This window comes from Plectrocnemia conspersa, unplaced genomic scaffold, assembly GCF_051122295.1.
Source record: "Plectrocnemia conspersa isolate PC_06_02 unplaced genomic scaffold, ASM5112229v1 ptg000010l, whole genome shotgun sequence".
NCBI lineage: Eukaryota > Metazoa > Arthropoda > Insecta > Trichoptera > Polycentropodidae > Plectrocnemia > Plectrocnemia conspersa.
Genome location: NW_028277174.1, coordinates 25,475,052 through 25,490,691, shown reverse-complemented (window position 1 = coordinate 25,490,691; position 15,640 = coordinate 25,475,052). Strand labels below are relative to the sequence as shown.

General features: G+C 30.7%; 1 protein-coding gene across 50 annotated transcripts in view; it reads right to left on the bottom strand.

Moving 5' to 3' along the window:
* Window positions 1-15,640, bottom strand: part of LOC148231147 (uncharacterized) — a 180,074-nt gene that overhangs the window by 105,279 nt on the left and 59,155 nt on the right. For all 50 annotated transcript variants that reach the window (XR_015811161.1, XR_015811169.1, XR_015811162.1 and 47 more), the window contains exon 3: window positions 8,573-8,791. Coding sequence is in view for 33 of the 50 variants with exons in the window: in XM_088195703.1 (XP_088051829.1) it covers window positions 8,573-8,574 (2 nt within the window). In the remaining 17 variants the exon portion in view is untranslated. The remainder of the gene's footprint in view (window positions 1-8,572; window positions 8,792-15,640) is intronic.

The window sequence follows — 15,640 nt, the reverse complement described above, 5'->3', positions numbered from 1 at the left end:
AACAATCCAGAACTGACGCCGATCCCCTAGAAATAAAAGTGGGAGTGGTGTCGCATGCAACGAAGAAAGAGATAAAGCATGCTCTTTCGTGTAACGGTACTTCGTTCAGATGACATGAGAATCTTATGAAGCCAACGGTTGATGGTAGCACCGCTAGGAAGAGATGTGAAGAGATTTTTTTAATATTCCAAATTAAGCAATTAATATTTATTCTCGATTTAGAAGTAATAACAAATATTTATTCTTCACTTTTGCAAATATGAAAAGAGCAAATTCTGCATGTACAATTAGGTGATTTATAAATAAAATTTTCATTCAAAACTTTATGATGCTTTCAAGTTTATAATCCGCTAGAGTTGACAACGGCCGGCACTTCATAAAGTTTCTGTTAATCCTTTGACTCATAGTAGAAACACATTTTTGCTGTCAACAATATATTAGAACGGGTGAGCCGTTTTAATATATTGTTAACAGCAAAAATGTGTTTCTACTATGTTGGTGGGCGGTAGGAAAATTTTAACCATAAAAGTGGGCGGTAGGCATAAAAATAATAATTGTTTCTGATCAACTTGATAACTTTTACTGCTGTTGATCAAAATTATAGCAGATCTCTGGTTAATACTTCCTGTTTTAGACTAACATCTGTCACTTTGTGCGATAGATTTACATATAAAATAAAATAATATTGAATGTTAAGAATCTGTCAAACGTCGGTCAACTAGTCAAACAATCAATATACGATTTTCCACGCGTTTTCTCCCCTATCTTCACAAACATTCAATGTAAACATTCACACCACATCACCTTTCGATCACATCGGTATGTATACACATCCACCAGGTGTCTCAACGTAAAAACATACACTTGGTATCAGATTCATCGCGGTGATTATCGCCAGTGTTTTACCTTACTTGTGTGTATGTGTGTGTTTGTCTCTCGGTTGTTTCCGGCCGAGCGAGTACACGGGGGTGGTCGGGCCTGTGGGATGGTTCTGCCCGGGTGGGCGGCGGCCACTCACCCGCCCTATCGATCGCCGCCCTCAACTAAGCGCCGCTTCTAAACTAGGTACCCCGAGCTCCTAGGAAAACGCTATTCCGGTATTGCATTCGTACGGGGAGTGTGCGGATTACCCGCCGAACCGGACTGTAGCTACTGCTCTACTACTGGCGTGCGGCGCGGTTAATGGAATGGAAAAAAAATGAACAGTTCCCTGCCTGCCTGGTTTTGTCGAGGACAATGAGGCATGGTTACGTGTGTGAGCGACTATGTGAAGTAGACGAAGAAAATTGGAAATGTGAATTATTGTGACGTAAAAAAAGCATAGTTCGTTGACTTTGTGGGAGTTTGTCGTTACAGTTTTGTTAAGTTGAGGTTAAAATAAAAATAAACGCGGTTAATCATAACTTGAATACAATTTGATATAACCATATTTTGATAAAATATATTTCTGAATATACATTGTACTGTTGCTTTATTGGACAACATAATACATCTAGTAAAAATAAATAAATAAATATCGAATGTGTCTCTGAAACTACGATGAGCAAATTGACACTCGTATAACTGAAATAGGAATGACCTAAAACAACATTGAACATATAGAAATGTATACGATAATGCTATTAAAATACCGGTGTAAGTTGATGACTAACAATTAAAATACCTGGGTTCATAATTCACAATAACTCTCATGTTTACGAATTGTTATTGACTAAGTTACTATAATAACAAATATTTTAAAAAAGTATTAATCAAACTGTTATTATTAGTGTTTTTTAATATTGAAATAAATTAAGTAATATGTATAAGAAATACCAGTAATTTACACATTTCATATTGCTTCGCATAACATTATTAAAAAAATCTTATTATTAAAAAGAATTTAATATATTTCAGTTTTTATTCGTATTTTTATATATAATATACTGGATACCATATTGCTGAATTCTTTAGTATACTTGACAACAATTGACGTATATAATATTTTAGCTATATTAATGTTATTACAGATATAAGAATTTCTTATCATAAGCATTTTATTGCTTAGTAAAAATGCTATTTACATATAGAATATACAAATTTGTTTAGCAAAAGTATACCTTAAATATTTATTTCTCAACAATATAAAAAGCTCATACTCCAAAATACGTAAAAAATTCAATTTTGTATACATATACATATGTATGTATAATAGGTAGCTTTTCATGAATTGCCAGAGTCGTTCAGAAACACAAAATATATTAACGTCCTAAATAAAATGCCACTATTGTAGCAAGTTTTTTAAAATATCAAAATATAACTTTCTGTGCGTAAATATTTACTTATTGATTTATTAATGCCTAATACTATTGCTATTGTAGGAAAAATTTTTAATAATAATCTAAAACAGTAAAAAATTATCTTCAAAAATATCCAACTGATTCATTAAGTATCTAGTGGATGCTATTTTATTTACCATATTGATCAATTCTGGGCCCTATAATTAATTCAGTATTAAAAAAACACTAGCTTATAATAAATTAAGTTTTAAATTGCTTGATAAATAATTATGACAGTTAAGTCTCATAATAAATTTATTATATCTAAGAAATGTATTTTAACGCGGTCGACGATTTAATCGACGATGAATATAATAATTTGGTTACAATATCTATATGAAGTGTTAAATACAGTAATCAAATTGTGAATTTTAAAGAAATTCGTAGTGTGAATTATATTGTAACCAATTTAAGAATATTTGTATGTTAGATTACGAGTCTTGTAAAATCTGATCTAACCAAACCATTTAACATTTATTGGTATTTATCATTTATTAGTTTGCTTTACAACAATCAAATTAAATTCATAAAGAAAGTGTTGCCATTAATATATTAACGCAGTAATAAGTTTATGATATCACGTACAACAAAATATCGTTGTTTAGCAGCTAAAAGGTTAAAGTTTATATCTAAATATGGGTACTATCGAGAAATTGTATTAATTGGTATTGTTTTACATCATCGGAAAATATTAGCTATATAATTTATAAATTGAATAAAATAGGTTCAAATGTGACCCTTATGGAGCTCAATTATAACTGTAAAATATTCAGATTTAATTTGATTTACTCTTCCACAAAATTTTATATTATTTAAATAACTTTCAATCCAATTAAAAATTCTACTAACAATGCCAAAAATTATTATTTTACTACGTTAAAAAACTTTAATAATATTTAAATTAATTAACAATTTTAAAAACCATCATGATAGATGAGTGGTATAAGCCTCTGATTATTGACCTTGTGGGGTATTATTCTTAAAACTGCGACCAAGGGTATTCATTCGTAATAATATTAATGAATTAGACAATAGAATGTAAAGTATGGGACCACGTCTAGAAAAAAGTGTACACATAAATAACACGCATTGAAAAAATATTTCTTTGTAGCGAAACGGTCACGGAAAACAATATATCACCGTAAGGCTACAATATTATCGTTGCACAATTCGTCCATCAAACTAATGTCACTTTCTAGAGGCGTATACATATTTCATTGTTCGCAGAAACGAGTGCAACAATCGATGCATTGTTGTGATTTGTTCACAACCGATAGCTATACAACCCTTATTACTAAAAAGACTAAGGCTGGTCTCTAATGAGGAGAGGGCAGAGACACAGTCATGGATCGCCATCACTAGCGAAGGACTCCATCAGACACGGCTGCAGTAGAAGGACCAATCTCCACTACACCGTCACTGCCTCACCTAAAAGACCCCTGAGGATTTTCCACTGACATCATCCCTCCGCCAGTTTCTCTACAACCACTCGGAGAAACAGATCTCGCCCATCGTAATAATTTGCAATATGTAAATTTAACTAATAAATTATTCACAGTTTTTTGGCTGCGAATGGTTAGAAAACCATAAAACCTAAAAGATCTCAGGTAAAACTCCATATGTAATTTAGTGTTTTTAAATTTCCATCGTGTCTGGGACATAGTAATTAGTAATTATTATTTAATTATAATTCTGATCGATCATCACAGATAAGGTTTATCTAGTATCCCTAATCTCACGAATGAATATCGTGATGATTAATTAAAATCGCACGTATTAGATATTGAATAGTATGTAATAATAAGCTAGTTAAGCTCACAAAAAATATATTGTATGTATTACAGCAAAAAAATATAAATTAAATGAAATAAGATACCCTAATAAAAATGTTTTGATTGGACTATAAAACATACGTAACGTAGAGATATATAATAAAAACCAGGTAAAAATACAAGAATACTATATAACTTGAATGAAACACAAAATCAACTAAATATAATATTTTTATATGTATGTATGATTATTCGTAGATATTTTATCTCTTGAATTATTTTAATTAAATAAAATATACAATATAATCTAATAAATTTTGCATTTTTTTTAAATATCTGATTGATAAAATAAAAATATTAAATTAACTGTATTTTCATAGAAAATTTATAACGACGACGATATGCGGTACGCTCAGATGGGGTATCCGAAAATGATTAGCGTTATTAATAAATTATCGCATTAGCATTAAATCTGTGTTCGATTGATAACCCAGAGCCTACGGGCTCGAAACTTTGCAGCAGAATCGAATTTTTATTCATAAAAATGCGCTACCATTAAAAACCGGCTTCAGCTGCAAAGGCAAAGACTATTGATTTTAAATTATAATATACATGTGTCAGGCTAGTGGTTTATTAATGTCTGATTGACGCACTGGGTTTACGCCTGTCAGGTTACAACGGAAAAAAGTGTATGGCATTTTTACCTATTTTTTATTTATAGAAATTTGCACGAATAAAGAAAACTTTTTATAATCTTTATGATGTCATCCAACAATTACTTGCGTTATTATGAGAGTCAGGTAATAAAAATGGAATATTTAGAAATGGTTAAAATACAATGAGAAAACGATAATAAAAACTTTTAATTTTAAATAGTGAAAACTTCAATTATTAGCAAATTAATTTTAAGTGTTTCACTACTAATTTTATACTTATCGCAAAAAGGAATTTATGTTTAAAGAATTCTATTTTAATTATTACATAAAACTTTTATAATGCTATTAACAATAAATAATGCTATTAATAAAAGATATAACTCTCAAATAACGGTAATTATCTTTAGCAAAAAAAAAATTTGTGCGCTTGTTTTAAATTATATTTTAAAATAATTTTACGATAATCAGTGGCTAAAAAAATCTTACATAAACTATCCACCGCTGAAATAGTATATCAGAAACACCTTTTACCTCAGACTAATAAATCAGAAAAGAGGATATTAAGGTATGTATTGTTCCTTGATTAAATGTTGAAAAGCTCTAGCAGTTGTATTAAATAACGAAACAAAACATAATTGACTTTACATTTGCAAAAGTTTTAATTATATTATATTTATATTAAAACTCACACATAATCCAATCCAACTCTGTCATAAACATTACGAAAACAAAAAATACATGTAATGTTCTCGAGAAAACATCCATAGATTAATAGTGACGTTAGAATGAAATAAAAACATATTTTCAGCCTTTTAGAATAACAAACTAATAAAAGTTTATATATTAAGAGTATATTAAAAGTAAGTATTATTACTTGCCGTAACGCATTGAGCTTACGCCTGTCAAATTGAAGCGGTAAATTAACTTTTTTTTAATAATATAAAAATATGATTTATCGCACACTTTAAAATTAAACCAATAATTTAAATTTGTATTTGTGCAAAAGTGTCACGACACAATTAATCACAATGTTTCGCATTGTGAACAAAGTTTCGCGTTAATAAAATTTGAAACGTAGAACATTCAGAACCAATTAATTAAATAACTATTTTAAACAACGAACTGTGTACTTTATATTAAATAAATTCTATCTTCAAAATGTCATAAATGTAGGTCCCTGAAATAACGTTTAAAGTAAGAGCTTTTATCTATCGCTCCGATCAAAACGTTAGGAACGCGTCAGAGCTTTCAAAGCCCACATACTCCAATCGAGCTTTTCACGCTCGAAAAGCTCTTCGTGCATCGCAACAGACACATAATGCAACCGACTCGTTCAATTTTCGTAACACAACGGTTTTCGCGTTTACCGCTGAGTCACTGGCTGTCGAAGCCCGTTTAAGTTAGAAAACAATACCACTACGCGTTCCTTGTATGAATAATACATACATGCGGTATTTCGAAAAACCGACCAACCGGCTTCGTTAGCTTCTAATGAATTCGTGATGAATCGGCGCTTTCGGACTCGACACGATTGACAAGCGGGTTGGGCTGACCCCCGAACCGCCAGCGTTGACTTTATTAAAGGGAAAAGGCTGCCCCTGGCGAAAATGCGAGTTTTCCGAAAGTCAGACTGGTAGCGTCAATCAGTAGAAACGGAAAGCTCTTGGGGTATAATGCGTATGAAAGAAACTGTATTTTTAGACATTTTATCATACTAAGAATATAGCTAAACATAAAAAAACCTTTACGGTATAACACACAAACAAACATAAGTAATCTACATACAAAATTGGACGTCTATATGTTTACTGTGTGAATGCTAAAAACAAAGGTAACTCGCTTCTCCATAATATATTTCATAACGAGATTTCATATAAATTTTTTCTCAGTTTTACTTTGGGACCCTGATGGAAATATTAGCTATAGAACTTACTCTTAAACATCTTAGATAAAAATATCAATAATAAAAATACAAATCTAACTCATTTTAAATAAACAACCATAACCAGTTCTCGAGGACACAGAAAAATATTGGCAACCCTTCCTCGACACACGAACCCCAACTCACCCTCCAATTTCACGAAAAAAATCGCAACAAACTACTACACTTTTTTATTTCCAGTGAAACATTTCTGTTTAGTAAGGTTATACTCAGATACATTTTCAAAAGAAACGCATTTCGGTTAATGTATATAAGTAAATATAACAAGAATGACTATCTCAAAATATATTAAATATTAATATATCAAAATATTTCATCAATCTAATTAAAAATGATAATTATTGTTATTAAACAATGAATAAATAATATGTGTGTTCGCATACATAAATTTTGAATATGAACGAAATATGCTATAGAACGCCCAAATCAGTTACGAAATCTGTACGATGAAGCATGTTGCTGTCTTCAAACCATGTCTCAATGTAAACACATCATTTTCCCAGTAAAAATGGCGGATAACCTATTTGACACATAGTCCACATAATTACAGGCATTATTACTCAACTGGAACGCATTACAGCTACACGACGCTCGTTAGGATTTTCCTATTTTATTTTTGGCGTCGTGTTTTTCTGCAAACCTTGCAGCTAGACTCTGACTTTTAAAGCAATTAACGCTCTCCGCGCTGGGAAATTAATTTGAAAGCGGGCATAATTAGTTTCATTGTCGAGAAAGACCTAAAAATGCTAACTCGCAATTTCGAACATTTTTATATGAAACATAATATGATTTATAAATAACCTAATTCGCCATGTATTGATCAAACATGTTTGTGTATACGGTTTTATCAATTTATTTTTCCGTTCCTGTAATGCTCCATAATAATGAATAATGAATACAGATTATTGTACTTTGATAATATTGTGAATATTTTTAATAAACATTGATAATTACGATAGATACATCTTGATACTAATAAAATTAACAAGCTAACGAAAAAGTAACACATCCTCATGAGCTTTGTATTCAGACAACGCCTACTATTAAAAAAGGCCGAACAGCTCACCCGTGACGTCATCGGGTAAAGGCATATAAATCGTGTCAATCAAATAACATACCTTTTAAGGCATTTATATAAATATAGTAATACTTAAATCGTTCACTATATGTAAATAAATTTATAAAATAAGAAAGTCTGCAAAAAAATTGTGTATATACATATTATTCTAAGCTATATCAGATTCTTTTATTTTATTATGTACTACAGCTTTTAATGCACTAAGCCCAGAATATTATATTATTGATCAATGTAATAAAATAAAAAGTTAATTAAAAAAACACAGCTAAAGTAAGAAATACCGTTAAAACGTCATGGTTTAAAACGAGCACAAGTCAACCGTCATAATAAAGGTATATATAATATAATAATAATAAAAAAACGCCACGAGGAAATTACGCAAGGGAAGATCTCGTTTGGGAAAAAATTTAATGAACAAATTAAAAAGTGCGAAGGAGCCAACGTAGCCCCGAGAGATTGAGAAAGGCTATTTTATATAGCTTTTAGTCTGAAACCGTAAAATTTGAGATAAACCGAGATATTGTAATAATATCTAATAGTAGTAATAAAAAAACCGGACGCATACAACCGCTGTGTGCAAAATCAAGCGAAATGCAATTTTTAAACCGGCATAACATTGGTTGTAAAAAGCATATCGACACACGTTCAGTTTTAGTAAAGGTTTGTTAAAAAATCTAATGTCACAAGCAGCAAATTATATACATCATACATGTTGTTATTAATTAATGTTATTGTATTAGATATATTATGTATAATACGTGATAAGAACACACACATACAAAAATAAGTAAAACTTGCAAACTTACATAAGTCAATTCTTCTTTGTTGCACTGTCGTAACGATGATGGTTGGATTTTATATTTGTTGTTTTTTTAACAATTCACACAATATTCACATGTATAGAGCAATAGAGTCGAGTTTTTACTTTGCTTTATAACACAAATGAAAATTCACAAATGACACATGTTTGGGACCTCACAAATACACTGAAGAGTTTATCAGCATGCTGCACATCGATGGTAAATCTGAAAAGATAAATAAAAATGTATTTTAGTAAAAGTATAGCTTATGGTAAATAAATGTAAATATATTTTACCATTTGCATATATATCAAATATTTTCATACTGTATGACACATAATTAGCTAATTATTGAAGCATTTATAAGCATATATATGGTGACCTAGATAGTTCTTAGATAATTATCTTGATGATTATATTTGAATACTGGTATCTCAATATTATTGTTTAAAATGTAAATAATGATATTTCGGTATCAAAATTTTAGCTTATTTTTTATGTAGTACGTTAAGATAATAAATATTTATTTTTATTAAACTGTTTACCGACACACCAAACATACGAAAAGTAAACAGTTGTGCGAAACATGAAAGGTAGAGTACGCTCGGGATACGGATTCCGGTTTGTTATTGTGTGCGTGAACTGTGTGGCTCAAAACAATTTCGCTCAGAATATTTATTTTTTTTTATTTTAAAAGAAAATATATGTTTATTTAACATACATACATCTGAGCTAAGTTGGAAATTTCAACGGACAATTAAAAATATATTATATAATCGAAGAAACCAGACATTGATGTCATTAATTAAATATTTGCAAAATTCAAAATCTTTCACTAGAAAAAAAAATAATAAAGTCTTTAGCTATTCTTCAAAAGCAAAAAGATATAAAATGGGGAAAGAAATTATTCGCAGATTGTTTAATGGCTCGACGACTCTATTAAATCATTAGAATCCATTGAATAAATTAAAAAATTATCATTGGCGCAACGATAAGAATAATAACTTTTTTAAGCCTTACAGAGAATAGTGTAAAAAAACCAACAACGTACGGATTAATGGAAATATAATAAAAATATTTTAGTCCACGGGTAAGAGAACGAATAACTTACAGTGTATATTTGAAGCCTTGATATCAATTAACCCAGATATGCCCAAGAAATTTTGTTCTCTTAAAATTTTATTTATAAATAAAAAACAGTGGCACGAGTTTAGTGACCTACCCATGGGACAGTGGGCATATCTAGATTAAACCAATATCAACACAAAATTATTTAAAATAAATCACTACACTGTGACACACTGCACTTTAATGACGAATACCAGCGTTGACGAATCGGCGACTGTCCTTAAAAGAGAAAGCGAGACAACGAAGTACACGCTACATCGCTTCTCCCTCTCATATACATGTACACGCACACAATAACAAACCGGCATCCGTATCCCGAACGTACTCTAATAAACGCAATATTTTTACAAATAATTAGTGGGGTAACGAATCGTTATCTGAATGTTTTGTAGGGGGTCCTAAATAATTTTATGTTTCTAAACAAAGGCACGAAAGAACACCCAAAAATTTGAAGAAAAACTAAGCTTATAATGGATAACTATTAGTAAACAAAAACTATGTATCCACATTAAGTACCTTTATTTGCTAATTTTCTTTGACACACATTTAAGAAACAATTGTCTTGTGTAGCAAATAGTATTGTCATACGTATTCTTTAATCTGCATAGGAAGCGAACACGATGGTTTTTCATTTACGAAACCATTATTTCATTAAAAAAAGTTACAACAATACGGCCAATGTATTAAGTACATTAAGTAAAAAGGTCCAGGCTATATAAAAGAAAAGTATACAATTTAATACCAGCTCACATCAGCACTCAACTTTGACTTATACAATCGAATTACTTTTCTACCTTAAACATTACAACACAAAAAATACTTTTATATGAAATAGCTATTATTTATATTAGCATACTTTATATGTATATTCATTTTACATTAACATAAAAAATCTATATAGTAATTAAAAGACCGAAATAAATGTATTAAAAATATCCTTAAATATTAAAGAAGATTATTGAAAGCTTGGAATATCTAGTATGAGGTGAGAGATCAGGATTAATAATATTAATTAAAATTACTCGCAGACAAGATAGAAATTGAAATACTTCGAGGTACGTTTGGAAAATGTTAATCCACGACGTTTAAATGAATAAGCTATGATTTATATCATTGATCTATGGTGCTGTTTTTTTACTTTAGATATAAAAATGAAATTTTATACAGCTTCAACACATAAAAACCGCCCTCTTTGCATTCATATATACGCATATAAAGTTGGCAAGTTTAAACCACCATCATTTGTCATGTCGCGTCATAAAGCGTCATACCGACCCTACCTGCGTCTAGTTAGACGCATACAACGTTAACAGGTAAGACAAACATTTGCCCGTGCGGATCAAAGGATCTCGCGCACGCATAAATCATTCAACGATTTCCGGTAAAGAGCAAACAAGAAAAAAAAACACATCAGAGATAGAGCTACAGAAAAGGAGTTTTCCTGGCACCCTCGTCATGATGACGTCGCCGAATCACTCACGTTGAAGTTTCCAGAATCAATCCGAAGGCTGATGCGGAAAAGCTATAAAGGTCAACTAAACGGAAGACAGCGGCCGCTAAACAATGGGTCTCTTTTTAGTAGCGTCTAAAAAAGAGGTATTTTTGTAACACAAAGGGCCCTTTTACTGCGCGGTGGAAGTTAAAAAATAAAATTGTGAGCGTAATGTGTTGAACAAACATTTTGGAACCGGTATTAGTGCACATTTGCGCAACGTGTTTGGTGCAGGCAAATATCAGTAAAGCTTTTATGCGAATATTAATTTATTTTTGATACTGCTTATCCAACGGTGTAAAAAGGTGTGTGCTAAATACATAATAAAAAAGGTAGAATTTAAAAAGCTCTGTTGGCATTTCTATTGCGTATTTGGATCGAAATGTCAATTAATGCTATTGAACGAGACTGTCTCTTGCGCCAAATGAACAATTACGCTAACCCGAGTCACGCTCGCCTGTATCGACTTTTAATGTTATAATTTTAAAGCTCACAAACAAAGAATTGTTTACAATAAAACATAATGATACGTTCGCGAATTATTGTATCTAGTGCAAAATTACCTGCAGTTATGATTGATGAAACCAAAATATTCGTAAAAAGATAGACGTCAACGTAAAAATCCAAATCTATTGCGCTTGACGGAACAAAAACTAATATAAAAATGTTAATATTATACATGTATTATTTAAAATTTAATTAAGTTTATATAAGAACGTTCGTGTTATTTGCCAGTTTTCTATTGCGTTCAAATGAAACCACCGTCAAGCACAATAGAATCTTTCATCTCAAAAGATTATATAAAGTATAAAGTGTGTGCTTTTCAACCATTTTTTACGTCAGGTTAATTAAATACATTTCAATATTATATGTGAGAGTGTCACTGTTAAAAATTAAACAAAATTTTATAAAATTTAACTTAAAACCTTACATTATCAATTGTACTATAAATAAATAACCATAGAAAAAAAAACATTTTAATCCACAATAAATAAACTCAACAAAAAAATATTTATGTGTAAAAACAAATTCTGAATCTACGCAACCCAGCTCTCGTTGGTTAATTGTATGCATACTACTCTTCCAATAATGATTAAAGGCATGTATGTCATGCCCAAAATGGTTTTACCATTACAGTCCAAATGCATATATTATAGATGCATGCCATCATATTTTCTATTTTTTGAAGCCATTTAAAATGACTCAATGAAAAAAATCTAGTATTTTATTTCATTGGATATTCAAAGACGCTTTTAGCAATATATTACGGTAAAAAGATTTAGTAATTCCTGATTATTTTACCTGGAATTGTTCAACTACTAAAATCCGTCGTAAGATCTTTTAATCCATCGATGGATTTTGGAAACAATTTTTTGACCAGTCTGTACCAGTCGCTCAAAACCTATAAACGTATAAATTGTTATCCACGATTTTGTTTTTACTATTACGTACAAAATGCATGCCATTTAATGAAATACTATGAATCTTAATGAAATCGATAAGTTAAAATAAAACGACCAATGAGTTGTCAATTTTTGCTTCCCCCTTCCCCTTGAAAATGGTGAAATGACGTAACTGATTCTAACCCAGAAAATTTCAAGTTATCTAACCCAAAAATGTAATTTTAGTGAAATCCTATCGGAATACATAAATATATATTTTTACCAGTGAAGTAGTGAAGTCGAAATAATATTTCACTAGTACATACATACATATTTCTACTATCAAAAATATAATTTAAATAAAATCATATGCTACTCTAAAATGTCCATGAAACTTTATTTGATAGTTGCGAAACGTCCATTTTCTGTTTAAACCCAAACCTAACCTAATAAAAAATTTAAAATAAATTATAGTCTCAGAACCTATATTAATAAATAATGAAAATAAGCGAGAGAAGAAGCACAGACAGACTTGGATACTACACTATGTTTTAAAAATATGATAGCTATCCTTAGCGATATTACTACTGATTTATAAGAGTATTGGTCAAAGTTAATTCAAACCGAACTTTGGTCAATAGGAGAGCGCAAAGACAATTATTACTTCTCAGAAGGCAAAAATTCACGTCAAAAGCAATCAAAACGCGCGACAGAATTTGTAGGTATTCATTATGTCTGATTGACTTACCCAGTTGGTACAGATTTGCCCGTTGTAACGCATTGGGCTCACGCCTGTCAGATTACAACGGAAGATTTAATAAAAATAATAAATATTTAGATAGATTGATTTGAGAAATATCATACAATGAACAAATATAAGCAAAAATCAAGTATATATATATGTAAGTAATTGAAATGTACATACATTTAATGTTTCATATAACAAAATAATAAAAACAACAACAATAAACCCATGAGATTAAAAATATGTTGCGAACCATTGGTGTTGTGTGAATTACAATAGCGAATAATTAACTATACTATTTACAAGGATAGAGCGAAACATTCGTTCTTATGCATTGCATATTTGTTTTTTTTTTCAGGTAGTGGTCCCAACATCTGGATGGGGTGCATGGTATACCCTAAATAAATCATATATAAATCATAGGTAAGAAGCTATTTTTTGTGATTAAATAAATTAGCACACAGTGGATTCAATAATAAAAAAGTTTTTTTTGAAAGTGAGAGCATCACCATATTTTAAATTGTAGAGAGATCTTTAAACATAACATTATTAATTTTACTATAAATATAACTATAAAAAAAATGACTCACCCAACAATAAAAGATTTCATGTGTTTAAAACAAGATTATTATCAATAAACTGAATCCACGCGACCCAGCTCTCGTTGATTAGTTGCATGCATACTACACTTCCTATAAGATTGATAAAATAATAATTAAGCCAGTTGATTAAAGGGTGCATAGGATAGGAATATACCTCAGAGTTGCAGGGTTGTAAAAAGTTTTATTTCTCAAATTTTTCACTGATAATAACAATTCACATTATTCCGAACACCAGACATGACCGTTTCAGCGGCCAAACAGTCCATCGACCGCAAGACTATCGACAAAACATAACCTCGTTCTGAATCGATAAAGCAGGTCTCTGCACCGAAGGCCAGATGGCTCGCGGTACGTACACACACACAGTGTAGCGAACCAATCTTGCACGAGGGTTGTTGTGCGAGTGAACGACCGTTCCGTCACGCGACGTCGCGACGCAAAACCACCGCCGGCTTTGGATTAGAAACAGCCCTGGCTGAACCACCCCCACTGCGCGAGAATCACCATCGCCCTTGCGTATTGCTCTGTGATCTTCACCCCAAAAGTGCCTCGGGAAGAAAAGAAATCCCATTACGATCGTGATGATTGGATTGCCTGGCGTAGAACGGCAAACAAGGGCATGAAAAATATTTAGATATATTTATAAACACACATAACCGTCTAGATGTTTATATATAAAATTAAATATTTAAAAAAAATATATTAAACCGATTTAAAAAAATCTTACATGTATAAAGTTTTTAACATAAAAGCGAACGTTGCTGAAGCTGAAGGGTGCTGGCCGCCAGCCATTTCTGAAACTTCAAAAATTGCAACGAATCTAAAAGTTATAGTATGTTAAAAATAGGTATACAACTCTCCAATTCGAGATGATAAAAATAACAAAAGATAATACCGAGAGTGCCATCGGACGTTTCACTTTTTAACTTGAAATCTGGCTATGATCGTGCCCAAGCGTTCATAACATGTTGATCTCCAAATTTTCCATTATTGTTTGACGTTTCTATGATACGAAAATAATAAAAAAACAATATATATTATAATATAAATAGAGCCTTTGAAGTTAAATTCGATGCGTAGCGTCGTTTAACCTTGAAACATATTACAAATCTACTTTGAACTTTTGAGCTATTACTATTGGATATTTTTTATAAAATGTATTATTAATATCGAATAGTTAATATCATGCTCGTTATAAAATCAATGGAGAGCATATAAAAGTATTCTAATATATATTAAACAAGCCTTATAAAATAAATATTTATACAATTTATAAAAACAGACCATTACAGAATTCATAAAAAATTTAATATATGATTATCATTTCATATAGTAACAAGTATAATTCCTTCACATATCAATTGCACTTGAACGGTTCTTTTTAATCTACATCTTTTTTTGTATATGCACGTTTAAATGACTACATTGCTCGGAATTTTTCCAAGTTCCAAGTATCCAGAATAAAATCTTCTAAAAGCTCAGAGCTTCATGGAATTATTTCATAAAGAAAACCTTCTTAATGGAGAATGCTTGTCTATAAGCGGTGTTTAAGAAAACCGATTCTAAAACTGGGTTTTACAACCCTTTTACGCGAAACGAACAAAGCGGTTAATATGATCCATCATTTGCTATTGTTTATATAGTATCTCTAAATCATATTTTTGTTTTATATTTTTTTTAATTATGGCAAATAAAAGTAGTTCAGGCGTGAAGACGCACGATTTA